The 19,153-nt window shown below is 37.0% G+C and overlaps 1 protein-coding gene across 3 annotated transcripts in view; it reads right to left on the bottom strand.

Annotated features, from left to right (window-relative positions):
• Positions 1-17,711, bottom strand: part of tcf7 (transcription factor 7) — a 55,301-nt gene extending 37,590 nt beyond the window's left edge. For all 3 annotated transcript variants that reach the window (XM_063011130.1, XM_063011132.1, XM_063011131.1), the window contains exons 1-3: positions 17,535-17,711; positions 14,589-14,667; positions 14,046-14,152 (exon numbers count right to left, since the gene is read on the bottom strand). In XM_063011130.1, coding sequence (XP_062867200.1) covers positions 14,046-14,152; positions 14,589-14,667; positions 17,535-17,711 — 363 coding nt within the window. The remainder of the gene's footprint in view (positions 1-14,045; positions 14,153-14,588; positions 14,668-17,534) is intronic.
• Positions 17,712-19,153: the final 1,442 nt, after the last annotated feature.

Raw genomic sequence — 19,153 nt, 5'->3', positions numbered from 1 at the left:
ATTGGTTATGCCTAAAAGTATACTTCAAAACAGTATTGGTTAAAATCTGCCTTCAGCATTAGGCATTATACGCACTACAGATAAGAAAGCGGATCAAAGATTTATATGGCAGGAATGTTACTTAGAGCCAATTTAGGAAAGTTTAAGTCCCACGATAATTTGTACAAGCAATGCACTTAAACAGTGATCTCTTTGCTAAGGTTAACTTATATGAAAAGGAAATTCAGCAAAAAACTGAATAAAAAGCTGCTGCAACATGTTAAAGATGTGTTAGAGCTTGAATAAATATGTAGCTGATCACATGGACAAAGCCAATGCCTTCAAAGAAAAAGTCTTGTGGTCAGATAAAAGATTTACAGTATGTATTTGGCCACAATGACCAGAAGTATATTTAAAGAAAAAAGAGCGAGTCAATTAAACCGGAAGTCCCTGTACCAACTCTGAAGCATGATTACTAATTCTTAAGCACCCTCTTAAACTTATCACTCAGAGGAATAAATCTGGGATGCAACAGGGTGTTACAACAGGACAATGACACAGAACTAAAAAGTATGTGTTCCAATCATTAAAAAAATTATTCTATAATTTTTTGTACTTTTTATGCACACCGAAGTTTGATAAATTATTTAAGTTATAAACCAGTTCAATGACAATATGCCTCACAGCAAGATTGCAAATAATTTAGGTCTTTCACAATTTACAGTTTATAATATTATGAAAAGACAGAGAAACTCAAAAGAAATCTCAGTGTTTAAAAGCCAAGGGTGGAATGTTTGTAACTCAGGCAATACTCTTTGAGAAATCATTATGCTACTGCGATACCACATGGGCTCTAAAGCCATCAAGAAATGCAACCTGAAATTGTTTTATGGAATAAGATACAGTGGAAACACGTTTTGTGGTCAGACCACATTCAAGCTTGTTTTAGGGAAAAATGATTGATTCTACGTGCCAAAGATGAAAAACACTGGCCAGGCTGTTACTAACAAAAGGTGCAAAAACTAGCATCTGTGATGAAATAGGGGTGCATCAGTGTCCACAGCATGAGTGATCTGCGTTTCTACATGGGTGATCTGCATATCTACATGGGTGATCTGCATATCTACATGGGTGATCTGCATATATATATATATATATATATATATATATATATATATATATATATACAGTGTATCACAAAAGTGAGTACACCCCTCACATTTCTGCAAATATTTCATTATATCTTTTCATGGGACAACACTATAGACATGAAACTTGGATATAACTTAGAGTAGTCAGTGTACAGCTTGTATAGCAGTGTAGATTTACTGTCTTCTGAAAATAACTCAACACACAGCCATTAATGTCTAAATAGCTGGCAACATAAGTGAGTACACCCCACAGTGAACATGTCCAAATTGTGCCCAAATGTGTCGTTGTCCCTCCCTGGTGTCATGTGTCAAGGTCCCAGGTGTAAATGGGGAGCAGGGCTGTTAAATTTGGTGTTTTGGGTACAATTCTCTCATACTGGCCACTGGATATTCAACATGGCACCTCATGGCAAAGAACTCTCTGAGGATGTGAGAAATAGAATTGTTGCTCTCCACAAAGATGGCCTAGGCTATAAGAAGATTGCTAACACCCTGAAACTGAGCTACAGCATGGTGGCCAAGGTCATACAGCGGTTTTCCAGAACAGGTTCCACTCGGAACAGGCTTCGCCAGGGTCGACCAAAGAAGTTGAGTCCACGTGTTCGGCGTCATATCCAGAGGTTGGCTTTAAAAAATAGACACATGAGTGCTGCCAGCATTGCTGCAGAGGTTGAAGACGTGGGAGGTCAGCCTGTCAGTGCTCAGACCATACGCCGCACACTGCATCAACTCGGTCTGCATGGTCGTCATCCCAGAAGGAAGCTGACGCACAAGAAAGCCCGCAAACAGTTTGCTGAAGACAAGCAGTCCAAGAACATGGATTACTGGAATGCCCTGTGGTCTGACGAGACCAAGATAAACTTGTTTGGCTCAGATGGTGTCCAGCATGTGTGGCGGCGCCCTGGTGAGAAGTACCAAGACAACTGTATCTTGCCTACAGTCAAGCATGGTGGTGGTAGCATCATGGTCTTGGGCTGCATGAGTGTTGCTGGCACTGGGGAGCTGCAGTTCATTGAGGGAAACATGAATTCCAACATGTACTGTGACATTCTGAAACAGAGCATGATCCCCTCCCTTCGAAAACTGGGCCTCATGGCAGTTTTCCAACAGGATAACGACCCCAAACACAACCTCCAAGATGACAACTGCCTTGCTGAGGAAGCTGAAGGTAAAGGTGATGGACTAAACCCAATTGAGCACCTGTGGCGCATCCTCAAGTGGAAGGTGGAGGAGTTCAAGGTGTCTAACATCCACCAGCTCCATGATGTCATCATGGAGGAGTGGAAGAGGATTCCAGTAGCAACCTGTGCAGCTCTGGTGAATTCCATGCCCAGGAGGGTTAAGGCAGTGCTGGATAATAATGGTGGTCACACAAAATATTGACACTTTGGGCACAATTTGGACATGTTCACTGTGGGGTGTACTCACTTATGTTGACAGCTATTTAGACATTAATGGCTGTGTGTTGAGTTATTTTCAGAAGACAGTAAATCTACACTGCTATACAAGCTGTACACTGACTACTCTAAGTTATATCCAAGTTTCATGTCTATAGTGTTGTCCCATGAAAAGATATAATGAAATATTTGCAGAAATGTGAGGGATGTACTCACTTTTGTGATACACTGTATATATATATACATATATGGGTGATCTGTATATATACATGGGTGATCTGCATATTTACATGGGTGATCTACATATCTACATGGGTGATCTGCATATATACATGGGTGATCTGCATATAATTGATGAAGAGGCTCATTTTAGTATTTTGGAGAGAAATATGCTTCCGTCACATCAATGTTTTTACCCAGGAACTCCATATATAATTCAGCATGACAATGCCAGGCCTCATTCTGCAACAGCATGGCTTCATAGACATAGGGTGCATGTGCTTAACTGGACTGCCTGCTCCTATTAAAAATGTATGTTACATCATAAGGAGGAAAATTAGACAATGGCAACCACATTAGTAGCTCAGGTCTTGTATACAACAAAAATACGCAAAAATTAAATTAGCAAAACAGCAACAATTAGTATCTTTAATTCTGGTATAATTAAAAGAAAATCCCAGCTTGTGTTGCAGGTATCAAGTTCTAAATTTGTTTATCACTAACAAACAGAAGTTCGCCTCAAATGGCTCAAAATGGCTATGAAATTTCTTCACTTCCTTACTGCTTTTGGCAGAGAGCAGGTCAACGTAATTGACTAACATAAAATGTGGCCACTACCTCTTTAACTTAGAGCTTGAAACCATAGCTATGCCATAGCCCACCGAAAACACTGCTGCGTGTTTGCCTCTCTAGCAATCCAGAAAGTTTTTAGCTGGATGACAAACAGTGGCTCTTAGATAAGGCATTTAAGATGGATATAACCAGCATATTGAATGACCTTAATTTAGAGCTGCAGGGCAAGGACAAAAGTGTGGTGAACATGATAAGCTCTGTGAATGTTTTCAATCAAAAACTGAAGTTAGTTGCAGTGTCACAACTTAATGAACTTCCAAAACATGTCATCAGAGCTGGAAAAGCAGTGGGACATAAGGATGAAGTAAACCTTTTTTAAGGTCAATCTCGATGACCTCAAGCTACAAAATATGGACATCCCTGTTCTATAGGGTTTAAGTCTGAGCTTTGTCTGCACCACTTATGGACATTTTAAGACTTGCCCAGAACCACTCCAGGCTAGGTTTTGGCTGTTGCAAAAACTTTTAATCATCTTATTAATCATCTCATTTCTGATTATTCTAAAACTTAATTGGAGTCCATCTGTTGCAACTTGAACTCTAACTATTTACACTGCAAAGTCAAAGAAGTAACAGAAAGTACAACAGATCTGGCTGCTTAAGACAGTGAGATAAATAATTTGTAAAAAAAAAAAAAAAAAAAGAATCCACAAAAAATGATTCAATGTCCATTCAATCAAGCATCTGTCATGGCTATCTCAGTTAACCAAAACCCCACTGAAACCTGTAAAGTAAGATAAAGAAAAGAAAACCAAAAGAACTTAAAAGATTTAAAGTTTTTGAATTGATTTTTGTTTGTTTTTGTTTTAAGTCCTTGCTCTGGCAAATGGTGATTGTTTAAAGTGGATGCTAAATGGAGATTTGGCAGTTCACCCATGTAAAGAGTCCTGCCCTGACAAGCGGACTAATGATGTGACCTGTGACTCAAGAGAGCTGATACACCCCAGGTGGCAGGTTTTCCTTTTATATTGTAACTGCTCATTAAATCTTTGTCAGTGCACAATGATGGATTGCTTGATCCATTTAGGTTTTTGCTGATGCAGAATGTCAGCAGTCTCTTGTTTTTTGGGAGCTCGCCCCGATGTTTCAGTGTCTAAGACCTCGCAAGAGGAACGCTCTTGGAGAGCGGAAGGTCCAAGTCATGTTGTAATGTCATCGTTTCCTGGGGTGAGACACACCCATAAATCCACTTGTTGCACAGAAAGTTCCCCTACTGTCCACATGCTGCCAGAACAGCCTGTTATATTGTGACGTACAGTTTTAAATCTGCACTATACAGCACTATACTCTTTATTGTCTCCATAGCAGGTTGCGGACTTTTATTCCATTATTCCTTTGTAACTTTGTATTTATTAATTGGGTGCTTTATTATTTTAAATTCTCCCTATTTAGTTCATGCTACTTAGTTTATTCAAATTTCTCCTCTTTAGCTCTGTGGGGATCGTGCCTTTTACTCTCTCTAGTGAGGCGTGTCCAGCCCCATTACAACAAAGCAATAATTTTTAAACATAGTTAAATAAATGTTTCCTTAAAGACAAAAACTCTGGAAAACAAATAATATTATTACTTAAATATCACATATCTATTTTATTTACAGTATCTGTAGTAATTGAGACAATTAACAACAAAGGACTTCTGCAGTATTACAACCTTTTCAATCTTTACAAGCATTTACCTATTTAGGTGCCAAATTTTTAGAGCTGTAACATAGTTTCTACATACTTGTACTTAGAGAGCTTAAAAGTTTCCATTTGCTGACATGTTAGCAGTTACTTTTTTTTCTTAGGTAACTGAATCTTGCTTCTTGCTTGCTCTATTTTCCATGGTAAACCACAAGACCTGACAACTGTACTTACACCTTACACAAACCCAACATTTATGTAATATGAACAGAATTGTAATAGACATATACTGAATTATTGTAATAATAATAATACTGCAGAACAGAACAATAGAATTAAATATTTTCAAATCAAACCTACAAGTCCATATAGGTAGAGCCTATTGCTGAAAGAAGTATGGCTTGAATATATATATATTTTTTTATATAATTGCTTAATTGTTTGTTTTTTAATTAATTTAATTAATAATAAATTTGGCTTGCATAATAAAGTCAGAAGATTTTGGTGTTAAGAGACATCGCCAGTTATCTGTGTGTGGGTATATGTTCCTTGACAGCGTGGATGGGAAATAGTTAAAAGACAAGACTGCGTCTGACTGTTTGAAGTCGTTCAAAGTGAGGTGTGCCAGGTGCGCTACGTGGTTTTTAACTTCTGTGTTTACTACATGCTCCCTTCCGCCATGGTTTAGCTTCACACATTCTGTTTGCGCTCCTTTCACTCATCAGATAAGAAAGAGGAGAATAAGACTTCCACCCTCAACATCTTTTCCACATACAGGCATTTGCACTCTTGCAAAAATTCAGATACTCACACATTAACATATACATACAAAAAACAAGACTGCTGTTCGTCTAACCGCACTACGCCCCGTCTTCACTCTACTTATGTAGAACAGCTTGCCCTTGATATCACTGAACACAGGATGTAAGATGTATGTCAGCAGAGCAGTTACCACAGTGTTTACGCCATACATGTGTGTTGATCACAGCTGAATGGCAATTAAAACACACACACACCTTATACACTCTAAAAATGTGTTCCAAAAGCAGATCTGTTCAGTGGTTGCTGTCATTAGAAGCATTATGATAAACCCACAAACACAAAAAAGTGTCAAGAAGTACAAGATCTGGGTGTTTTCCCATGTAGATGCTTGCACACATTTAGGTCACTGGTAGGATATGGAAGTTTTCATTAAAAGTCTTAGATTTATTTACAATGCATTTGTATATTAATGGCCTAAATGTTTACCACAGATGTTTGGGTGGCAAAGCGCTCTATTACACTACCCACCACCACTAAGATCTAGGTAAAAATCTCAGCTGTGCTATCGCCCAATCAGCCATCTACACAGACATAATTGTCTATGCATGCAGGGGAGGGGGCGAAGCCCTGCATTAGACTGGTGCCCTGTCCAGGGTATTTCCTGACTTGGGCCCATTGTTTTCAGGTGGAACCAGACCTGATGTTACCCTGAGCGGGATAAAGCGGTTAATGGAAATAGATAAATGTTCACCAAAGTAATCACTGTGCTATTTTTAAAGGTTTAGCTCTCTTTTATCTATAGGAGTTTGTTCTCAATCCCACATACACAGCTTTGTTTACAGCAAGTTAAATGTTTCCAGTTGGTCCCCAGAACACAGGGGACTCAGCTATATGGAAAATCACATTCCTAACATCTGATAGGTAGCAAGCAGTCAAATTAAGAAAGCTCTCCCTTAGAAAAAATGACTTGATGGTGACACCAATTTTATATGCAAAAACACCAGCTAAATGACAATATGGGATGACCACAGAGCTCAGAGATTTAGTGTTTAGTGTTCACACAAACCAATTCGCCAGTTGCTTTTTTATCTGATGCATACCCTTAAGGTGGAGTGGTTAAACAAGAGCGCCAAAACAAAACAAAAAACATACAAGCTTTTGACAATTATGTGTTGATGTCACTAAATAACAATCTATAGCATGTCACAAATTTTATTGCCAAAGACTACATGCGACACATAGTCATACAAATTGTTATTAATATCACATAGCCAAACACGTTCTAATAATACAAACTGTATGTTTAAGCTTAATTAAAGTAACTGGCAGTAAAATGCTTTAAACCAAAAAAGAAAAAAACTAACAAAAAGAAAATAATTTTGATCTTTCACCATTTATTGTACTAAATATTGTAAAGGCATTCGGTTGGCGTGGAAGGTCTATTACGCTAGTGCACCCAGGTTTTAGTAATGCTATCACCAGGGTGGATACAAGGACATGGATATGATTGGCTATGTTTGAGCACTATGGCGTATCCAAAGCCCTGCAATGGATTGCCCTCACATGGCATTGCATGAAAATGCTACTGTGATAAATATAGCCACATGGACTTGGAAACACTTTTGGAAAACCATTGTCACTTAACACAGTCAACGACTGCATAGAGAAATGTAAACTCAATCTCTATTAGACAAAGAGAAAGAAATATATCAACTATGCAGGAATGCTAACAAGCTCACAACCCAAGCTCATCACAGATATACCAAATGACAGTAAAAATGTGCGCTGTGGTCAGATGAGTTCAGATTTCAGATTCTAGTCATGAAAAAAAATCTAAAAAAATTAGTAATTTATTTTAAATTAACTACATTTCATTCTACAACTGTCAAGTGACATTCACCCAAATTGGCAGCCATCCAACTCATTGATACACGGTGGCAGCGAAGAGTTGTTTTTGCCCTCTGCCAGTCTGTGCCTTTGTTGTCTCTTTTGTCTGCTGTTTGTAGAACTAACAGAACTAATAGAATTGCAGTGTTTCACTTCAATAGCTTCGAAAGAAAGAAAGAAAGAAAGAAAGAAAGAAAGAAAGAAAGAAAGAAAGAAAGAAAGAAAGAAAGAAAGAAAGAAAGAAAGAAAGAAAGAAAGAAAGAAAGAAAGAAAGAAAGAAAGAAAGAAAATATTCTATATCGCCACATATGGAGAACTTGTCCCACTTCCCACAGGGACAACCAAAACCACACACATCCCGAATTAGTGTGGCCCAGACCCAGTGGAGCCTCTACAGCTGTGTGAGGGCCACCCATCATGGGTGTGATCACAGCAGCCTATTCCCACTCCCATCTGATTCTCATCTGAGACATATACATTTATGGAAGCACACGTGTGCATGGGCATGCAGAAACTAAGCAAGTTTTGTATGATTTAACACAAGGCTAGCATTAAAATATCCTACCCTGTACTACCCTAACTACTCTTTGTGTAAGGGGTACATGTCTACATATGTAGATGTCTTTTAAATAAAAAAAAAACTTTAACAAAAGGACTCTGCTATAGTGAACTTATAACAATAATGGATAGCTACACTTTCAGTAAGGGTACTAGCTAGCCAGGCAATCTTCATAAACACTCACTGGCAGTAGAATGGGTAACCCTGAAAAGTTTAATGATTTTGGTTGCCAACTTTTAACAAGCTTAGCCAGTTATGCTTCTTTTTTTATTTTAAAATTTAAGTTGGAATCAGGAATGCAAATGCCTACCTCATTTAACAATAGGTCAACCGGTAACTGAAAACTTACAGCTTCCCTTTACAATATAAAACACAATTCATCTCAACATGTTTTTATGTAATGAAAAACAGTATAATGTGAACATGGCAGTAACATAGAACAATAAGATGAACGTAAACACCATGAGCAGAACCAGTTAGTCATTTAGAATAAGATTTTATACAGAGTTGGTAGCAAACAAAAAGCTAGACGCTAATAATAATGAAAAGAGATAAAGTCAGTATTTTAAAGTGTTTCCTGTCAACAGTAGTGTTTTTACTACATGATTTTAAGCAACGTTATACCTTACTACTTTTATACTGGGGACATGTTGTTAGAAAACCGACACTGACACAGGATGAAGATGCAAACTCCACACAGAAAAAAACCTGGTTTTCCAACCAGAAATCAAACCCAGGCCTTTCTTGCTGTGAGGCAACAGTGCTGCCCACTGCACTACCATGCCACCTTTAAAACAATCTTAGTGCATTTTTTTTGTTTGGGCAGGGCAGTGGTAGCTCACCAGTTAAGGTACTGTACTAATAATCAGAAGATCGCTGGTTCAGGCACCACCACTACCAAATATGAATACGAATACCATAACATAATACCGTAATTATTGTCATTGTACAAGTACAATGAGATTCTGTGTGCTCTACTTGGGAAATAAAATATTAAAAATATACGTAATATACGTAGTTACAAAGTTGGATAGCAGTATATACAATCAGTCCAGTGGGGAAGTGTGCAAGGTACAATGCTATATACAATCAGTCCAGTGGGGAAGTGTGCAAGGTACAATGCTATGTACAATCAGTCCAGTGGGGAAGTGTGCAAGGTGTGTAATGCTACATTTTACATATAAACAGGCATATGTATAAATGTACAAATGAGAGTTTGTGCATAGAGGTAGTAACAGAGAATCCAGGAAGTAGAGACTCCCGGGTTCCATTTAAGGTGTCCCGTGCAAAGTACAAGTACCAAGTACCTCAATTGCTTGAGTGTAATTTTGGGCAGCTTGAGGGCAGTTGTAGTTAAGGTACAGGGCTAGTAATCTAAAGGTTCCTGGTTCAAGTCCCACCACTGCCAGATTTCCACTGTTGGGCCCTTGAGAAAGGCCATTAATCCTCAATTGCATAGACAATATGCTGCCACAGTACTGTAAGTCGCTTTGGATAAGTGTCTGCTAAATACTGAAAATGTAAATGTAATTAGCTACAACTATACGTTGCTCTGGAGGAACATGTCTGCTAAATGCTATAAATGTAAATGCTCATGTAAAATCCTCAGAATAGAATGGTACCACTGTCTTTAAAAGAAATGCATGTGAAACCGCATGTGCACTGAGGATAAGTCTCAAATCAGCAATCTGAGCTCTAATTTGTGTAGAGACCTGTACCTCCACTGTAAGTTTAAATCAATCAATGCTTTTTGTTGGTTATATGTTAAACAATTAATCACAGATATCTCTAGTTTGAATGTCAGAATTTTATAGTATTTAGTATGGTCACATATATAATAGGTAAACAATGGAAGAAAACGTACACAAGCTTCTGATGAGCAGCTCAAGCTCAAATGCTTGAAGTGAACTTGACTTTTAAATGCTTAGCTTTTTACTCAGATTAATATCAGAGCAGTGGTACACACGGAATTTAGGAATAAAATGTTACTGTTTAAGCCCCACCACCGCCAAGTTGCATTGTACATTTAGAAATGTAAATCACTACTGATTAAGGTGTCTGCTAAATGCTGTACATGAAAAAATTATATGATTTGTAATAAAAGACATTTTATTACACTTTATAGGATTTTTTTTCTTTACCATATTTATAAATACTGAGCCTTTGTGACCGCTAACTTAATTAAGGATTCACATTTACCAGTGAAGAGTATACAAGAATAAAAGCAATAATAATTTGCTCATGCTAAGTATCTGTTATGCTGCACATAAAAATTGCCAGTAAATTGTGGCCTTTGTCTTTTACCCTGTGTAAAATCAGCAAAACAAAAACAAACTGGAGAACCATTTTAAACATTTTTACCCTTCCCTTTTTTTTCTTATCATAGATTAAGTGAAAAGCTAATTTTGTTTTAAATGGGTGTGTAACAGCATATAGCTCCTAAATTGATAATTTAATTCATACATTCAGTTAAACTTTAGGCAGCATGCTCATTCCTGCTGGACTGCCTATCAAGCCAAATATAACAATTTTATAATTAAAATACTAGTTGTATACTGCCCACATTAACACATATTATGATGAAACCTGAGCAGTATAATATACAGTGTACTCTAGCGTATTCTAAAGACCTAAAGATTCTAACAAATTTGCAAGGGCAAGTGGAATGTTTTAGTTTCAATATGATCTTCAAAGAAATATCCCCTCATGATTTTTTTCAGAAAAACCCCATACCTTTTAATCAAACCACAGTTACTGTAATAAGACGTGTGACCACATCTGCTTTAGTGATTACTCCCACACATTCAAAAAAATGACAATCATTAATAAATAAAGTTTTTAATGTGTAAACACACTTACTAAAGCAGAACATAACTAATGCTAATGCTAATACTAAAAATGTAATTTTGTCAAAAAAATTTGTTTATAAGTATATATACATTCTTACATTATAATGGCACAATGATCAGCAAAAAAAAAGTTTACTTAAGTAAATAAATAATTGTTTGGCTAGCCCTACTACGACATGAGCAAGCACACGACCATATAATACTTAAACAGTATAAGATGTGTTTGTATTGTCTGTAAAGCACATCTGTAATAAGATCAAATATATGCTTTGTACAACCCCAAATCAGACGAAAATTGGGACAGTATGAAAAATACAAAAAATGGAGTACATCTTTATTTTATTGCAGAGAGAGTGTACCCAATATATTTCATGTTTTGTCTGGTCATATTTCATTTGTTAATATACATCCATTTCTGCATTTCAGGCCTGCAACAAGTTAAAAAAAAGTTGGTACAGGGGAAATTTAGGGCTAGTATTGAGGTTAAATTGCCAGGATATGTTGTGGTATTGGGTTGTGTTAGTGCCCTTGGCAAAAATAATATACATCTCTGTGAACCCTGTAATGTTGCACACATTAAACCGTGTTGGCAGAAAGAACGGGAAAAAATTACAACAAACACTCGCTTAATATCCGTAGTGCCAAAGCGTCTTTTAAGTGTTGTGAGAAAGAATATATTACAAATTTGACAAATATTATATCACATTTTGGAATGTATTGCAGGCCAACAATGCAGGAATAGTTTGTTAACAAGGGAAAAGAAGTTGACCAGTCAAAACATAACATTTCTTGGGTTCATACTGTCTGCAATGACATAAAAGTCAAAGTAAATGGTTCATACAGTTCCAAGTTTTTCTGATTTGGTGTTGTATAGTAAAGTATAACCTTTGTAAGGAACTATAGACTAAGGATGGAGACAAAATAGGCCATCTTTCCTTTTAACTGTTTTGGTAAGAATGAATACTAATGGAAAATTGTGTAAATTCAGTTCTATACAAGGTATCCCTGCTGGCTGTCTATTTTTTGCTACACAAAAAGGTTTTAAAATAATTTTGCATGTTAAAAGAAAAATGTCATATAAACCCTATATAACCCATGTAAAAAAAAGAAATTGCTCCTTTTAAGAAATGAATGTGTAACTAGCAACAACTGCAACCAAACAATAATTATAACTGAAAATCAATCACATCACTGTTGTGCAATTTAGGCATGCTCCACTGTGCATAATTGCTTAAATTTAGGCACACCAGAGAAACCTGAACAGCATGTTTGGAATTTTACAGCTCCATGGGGTTCAAGTCAGAATTTTAAATAAGCATCCCCAAAACATTACTTATGTCTTGTTGCTCAACACAAATTACAGTCAAATTACAAACTGTTGACTGGACATTTTCCTTCAGGAGTTTCAGGTAGATTGAACAATTCAAGACTTTGTCAGTTCTGTCAATGGCAGGTCACCCAGGACATTAAGCAGCAAAACATTTCCACAACATCACATTACCACAACCATATTTGACTGGGTAGCATAATGTTCAAAGTGCAATGTTGTAATACCTTTACTCCAGATGAAACTCATGTCTTTTTTGTATTTTAAACTTATTAAAACAGTATTACTAATGTATTGGGGGTGTTTTAAGCAATCTGAAGACACATTTGCTTAATATAAATTTTGGGTAGCATTGTTTTTACTCTGACAATCTCTCGTTTACACTATTTTGTACAGTCTCTTTCGTTTACAATCAAAACACTGACATTAAGCAAGTAAGGCCTGCATTCCTAAAATATTTATCTGGGTTCTTTTGTGATTCTGAATGAGTCACTGATGAGTTGCTGGAAGAACTCTGGTAGGCCATCCACCTCTGGGAAAATTCACCACTATTTTTAGTTTAGTCCATTTAAAGCTAATGACCCTTAACTGTAGTTCACTAATGTCCCAAAGCTTCAAACCATGCTGATATTTCTTTCCTTATTATTCCTTTCTTAATTTATTTTGATGACAGGGAAGTGTGCTGCTTGTTGATACCTTTGGGCCACTTTCACATTGCTGTAAAAGTTTTGGTTAAGTTTAGATTTAACAAGGCTAACATTTATTAAACATAGGTCTGTCTATTCTAACTCAATCAATTATATGTAGTTATTTAATTAATTCCATTTAAAATAAGTTAAAATAAGAGTTTTCAACTCTACTGTATGTCCTCCCAGTCAAAAATAAATATATACATCAATGTACATACTGTGAACATAAACAAACAAGAAAACAAGACAAACACTATGAAATAACAATAACAGTTGTTCACTAGAAATACTGCAGATGTTTACCCATTTACAATAAGTTTTTTAAATAAAGAAATAGGAAGTTTTTTAAAAAGGGATAACAAAGCGAGATATTCCCTGGTTCGAAACTCGGTGTTGCCACCAGTCGGCTGGGCGGCATCTAGCGGGCATAATTGGCAGTGCCTGCAGCAGATTCTAATTGGCCACCGTATCTGCAGGGTGGGGGCCGGACTATGTGTGGGTGGGTGGGTCTTCATACGCTGTGTAAGGACCCTGATTGGCGGAAGAGACGCCTGTGCAAAATGCATAGGCGAGAAGAGGAGGGCTGTGCACGTGTCGAAAGAGGCGTGTACAGTGACCTGCTCACCTTGGATGCAATCTGGCATCTATCAGCAGCGGAAGACAAAATTGAGTGCGCTAAATCGGGAGGAAAATGGGGAGAAAATGCATTAAAAAAATAAAATAAAAAAAAGTCCAACAACCAGTTTATTTGGCTGCTTTCAGCAGTCCAAAATTATGGTAATCCTAAAATTTCATAAAATGTATTTCTTGTGGTTTTTTTTTTGATAATGCTATGTCTATAATTACTGTAACCATTTTGAAGCCCTGACCTACCTTTCTTTACTTTATAGGTACAATATCCTGTTAGATGTCTTTACTTGACCAGACTGTTGCAATCATTGTTATACAGAACAAAGACAAAAAGTAACTTACAGATGGTGACACTGGTCCATTTGGAAGGTAAGTATCTGGCAACATTAAAAATGGGTATCCAGTGTACGTTGGCGCTTTGTACATCCCACCATCTTGAGGCTTTGAGACTAAAAAAAGAAAAGAAAAAAAATTGAAAAAGCTAGCTAGCTATTTAAGATTAATGATCAGTAAGAGAAGAATTTCGCAACAATTACAAATATGTTAATAAACGGTTAAATAATTATAAGAACTACAGTATTACCAAAATGACATGTATAAAATATACCCTAACCAGCTTAAGGAAGCTAGCTTTTGATTTAGTATCATATAAAAAACCACGTACTGTATGTTAAAGAACGTTATATAATCAGCGGTGGAAACAACATACTATGTTAAAACAACATTACTAACATTTCCCCCTCCCCCCGCCAAGGAAGATAAACAACACACATTGAAGAGCAGTAATACAAAAAATATATCTTTATAAAATGTTGACTGCATTTAATTTTATATTAGATAGTATTAAGTGCTATTACTTTAATGTTCCAACTAGAATACACTCACCATCATCAAGATGTTGCAAATGCTCCCTGTGTTTCTCCTCGTATACTCTCAGTTCGTCCTGCTGTCCTGTTCTAACTACCTGCACCTATTTGGTAGAAATAGAAATCAACTTCATTAAGTTACAGTACATATACAACACCTTGTACCATCATCATCAACTAAGACAACTGAAAAGAAGGAAGAAAAATTAAATACATATAGTTGCTATCAGAAATAATTAACCCCCCTAAATTTCTTGTATATACAGTGGGGCCAAAAAGTATTTAGTCAGCCACTGATTGTGCAGGTTCTCCTACTTAGAAAGATGAGAGAGGTCTGTAATTTTCATCATAGGTACACCTCAACTATGAGAGACAAAATGAGAAAAAAAAATCCAGGAAATCACATTGTAGGATTTTTAAAGAATTTATTTGTAAATTATGGTGGAAAATAAGTATTTGGTCAATAACAAAAGTTCAACTCAATACTTTGTAACATAACCTTTGTTGGCAATGACAGAGGTCAAACGTTTCCTGTAAGTCTTCACCAGGTTTGCACACACTGTAGCTGGTATTTTGGCCCATTCCTCCATGCAGATCTCCTCTAGAGCAGTGATGTTTTGGGGCTGTCGCTGGGCAACACGGACTCCACAAATTTTCTATGGGGTTGAGGTCTGGAGACTGGCTAGGCCACTCCAGGACCTTGAAATGCTTTTTACGGAGCCACTCCTTCGTTGCCCGAGCGGTGTGTTTGGGATCATTGTCATGCTGGAAGACCCAGCCACGTTCCATCTTCAATGCTCTCACTGATGGAAGGAGGTTTTGGCTTAAAATCTCACGATACATGGCCCTGTTCATTCTTCCCCTAACACGGATCAGTCGTCCTCTCCCCTTTGCAGAAAAACAGCCCCAAAGCATGATGTTTCCACCCCCATGCTTTACAGTAGGTATGGTGTTCTTGGGTTCTTCTTCCTCCAAACACGACGAGTTGAGTTTTTACCAAAAAGTTCCATTTTGGTTTCATCTGACCACATGATATTCTCCCAATCCTCTTCTGGATCATCCATATGCTCTCTGGCAAACTTCAGACGGGCCTGGACATGTACTGGCTTAAGCAGGGGGACATGCCTGGTACTGCAGGATTTGAGTCCCTCTCGGCGTAGTGTGTTTACTGATGGTAGCCTTTGTTACTTTGGTCCCAGCTCTCTGCAGGTCATTCATCAGGTCCCTCTGTGTAGTTCTGGGATTTTTGCTCACCGTTGTCATGATCATTTTGACCCCACGGGATGAGATCTTGACCCCAAGGGAGATTATCAATGGTCTTGTATGTCTTCCATTTTCTTACAATTGCTCCCACAGTTGATTTATTCACACCAACCTGCTTGCCTATTGTAGATTTACTCTTCTCAGCCTGGTGCAGGTCTACAATTTTCTTCCTGGTGTCCTTCGACAGCTCTTTGGTCTTGGCCATGGTTGAGTTTGGAGTCTGACTGTTTGAGGCTGTAGACAGGTGTCTTTTATACAGATAACGAGGTCAAACAGGTGCCATTAATACAGGTAACGAGTGGAGAACAGAAGAGCTTCTTAAAGAATAAGTTACAGGTCTGTGAGAGCCAGAAATCTTGCTTGTTTGTTATTGACCAAATACTTATTTTCCACCATAATTTACGAATAAATTCTTTAAAAATCCTACAATGTGATTTCCTGGATTTTTTTCCCCCTCATTTTGTCTCTCATAGTTGAAGTGTACCTATGATGAAAATTACAGACCTCTCTCATCTTTCTAAGTAGGAGAACCTGCACAATCAGTGGCTGACTAAATACTTTTTGACCCCACTATATATATATATATATATATATATATATATATATATATATATACACAAGAAATTTTAACATATTTTAAGCTAATATAATTTTAAGTGTAATTAAAAAAAAAAATTCTTTTGACAAATGTCTGTGTGCACCATTATTCAACCCCCACCTAAGTACTTGGTGGAACATCCTTTCGCCTTAATAACCTGTGATAAACTCATTCAGTAAGTGCTAACAAGCTTCTGACATGTCTTCTTAAAATCTTTGCCCATTGTTTTGAAGCAAAAGCTACTGTCTCACTGACGCTTGATGGCTTTTATTTCTCCTCAAAATGTCTTAGTATTTCTGTAAATCCATTATGCCAGTCACACGGTCAAGACTGCACCACATCAGCAACAATTCACCTCCAAGCTAGATTGTGGAAATAGTATTCTTCTGGTCATAAGCTTTACCTTTCTTGTGCCAGACAAACTACTGATCTCTATGGCCAAACAGTTTCAGTTTTAATTTGTCAATCCATACAACTGTGTGCCAGAACTCAGCTGCCTATACGGATTCCTGCTGGCATATTTCAGTCAACCCCTTCTGGTCTTTCTTGGTCAAGAAAGGCATGTACTGTAGAGTTCGGCAACAAAGTCCTTGCTTCATAAGTGATCTTCTTATGCCTGTCACTGACACATTTCACCTAGCCTTCATCAGTTTATCCTGTATGTTGCATACATATAAATAATTCTTCATTGTCCTGAGACGATTTCTTTTTCCGTAACCAGACAGGTTTGCTGTTGCACCATAAGTTTGGAACTTCTTGGAAATCCTCGTATACCCATTGCACCTTGGTGCAGTAAAATGATCTTTTCTTTCAGGTTTTGTAACAGCTCCTTAGCTTTCCCCAAAAGTAGCACACACTTAACACATCTTTGGGTGGTTTTTAAATAACACATTCAAGCTGAAGAACAATACGTTTCGTGATTGTGTTCACAGTAGTTTGATCACAAATTTAGTTTATCCAGACTAGCAGTAGGTTTTTAGATTAGCAACATTATGCAGGGGTTGAGTAACTGTTACATAGCAAGGTTTAAAAATATTATTTTCTTTGTAAGCACAACAGCACAAACACGTAAAATAGTATAAACACAAATGAGAGCACACATACCGGCGAGTTCTGGCTGATTTCCGATTCGTTCACCAAAGACGACTTTAGATCGGCCAAGTCCCGCTCAGTAAACGCATTTTCTTGTATTTTCTCCTCTTGTTCCCCTTCGTCCTTAAAGGCAATCATTTCATCGTTGGCTCCTAGATCATCTCCTCCTCCGCTATTGAGTTGTGGCATTTTATGCTTTGTAAAAAAACACTGCTTTTTTCTGTTAAAAACTTTTGTTTGTATTGTTGGATGTGCTTTCAGAAAAGGTTATGAGATATAGAAAGACAAAAACAAAAAAGACGAGGTAATGTAGCCCCGGCAGCAACAAATAATGCTTTTGAGTTGTAGACAGGACGGGTAGCCACGAACATCAAAGGGCGCCGCGCTGATTGACACACTCAATGAGTGTTGGGGGTTGGACAAAAGAGTTTCAGTCACCGCTTCCGCTCTTAAAGAAACACTTACTTTTAGCATTATTCATGAAGCTTTTCGGAGTTAAGTAAGATTTATCTAAGCGTCCAGTATGTGTTGTGAGTTGAATATGCAATACACAGAATTCATTGTTTTAATTAATTAAACAATGTACTTTTAAAAAAGCTTAAACAGTATATGCAAAATAATGTATCGTTTATTCATTGGTTCATTCATTCAATTACTATGTGTTTTACCACCGATTCATCTTGGTCAGGGTCGCGGTGGGTCCAATTTATTGAGCAAAAGGAAACGCCCATCACGGTTTTAGTAGCACTGCACCAGGCCTGACTGTCTGTTTTTGGACTTGTGGAAGGAAACCAGGGCACCAAGAGGAAACCCACACGTGGAGCACATAAAAACTCCAGAAAGGACCCTGGTCGCCCAGCCGAGAAACCGGACCAAGGCCCTTCTTACTGTGAGGCGGTATCATTTTAATAATTGACAAACATTATAAGTACAAAAACATATCTAAAAAGTTATCTAAAGAGTTTATTTTGCTTCTTATGTAAAAAAAAAAACTAGAAGTAGGTCCTAGAAAGGGACTGCTGGGAGTGGGCTGCAGTTTACTTGTGACATGCCTCTTGCTGCCTACCCAACCCCCACTCAAAAGTGTGTAGTGAGTCGACTTTATATGAACTATTTTAGCCTGATTACTTTTATCAAGTATATATATATATATATATATATATATATATATATATATATATATATATATATATATATATATATATATATATATATATATACTTTCAGGTACATAATACAATGATATACCATGATTTTTATATACTTTACCACATAAAACATATCCACTAAAAGTAAAAAACTTTTAGTGGATATGTTTTATGTGGTAAAGTATATAAAAATCATGGTATATAATTGTATTATGTACCTGAAAGTACTACTCCATTGTCAAACATGGGCACATTTTAGTAATTTAGCAATTTTTAAATAATCAACCCCTGAAAAGGTTTTGTTTAATTTATTTTACTTGGTGGAACAAGCATTTATTATGTAAAATGTTAAATAGTAAATGTAGTGTTAGTGTTACTAAATGTAGTGAACTTAGTGTTATTAAAATCATTTACACTTTTCAAATATTAAACATATGCAATCTATCCCAAAATAATTGTATTCATTGTACATTGATGTTTTTC

This window comes from Trichomycterus rosablanca, chromosome 16 (assembly GCF_030014385.1).
Source record: "Trichomycterus rosablanca isolate fTriRos1 chromosome 16, fTriRos1.hap1, whole genome shotgun sequence".
NCBI lineage: Eukaryota > Metazoa > Chordata > Actinopteri > Siluriformes > Trichomycteridae > Trichomycterus > Trichomycterus rosablanca.
This window is presented reverse-complemented; position numbering and strand designations above follow the sequence as displayed.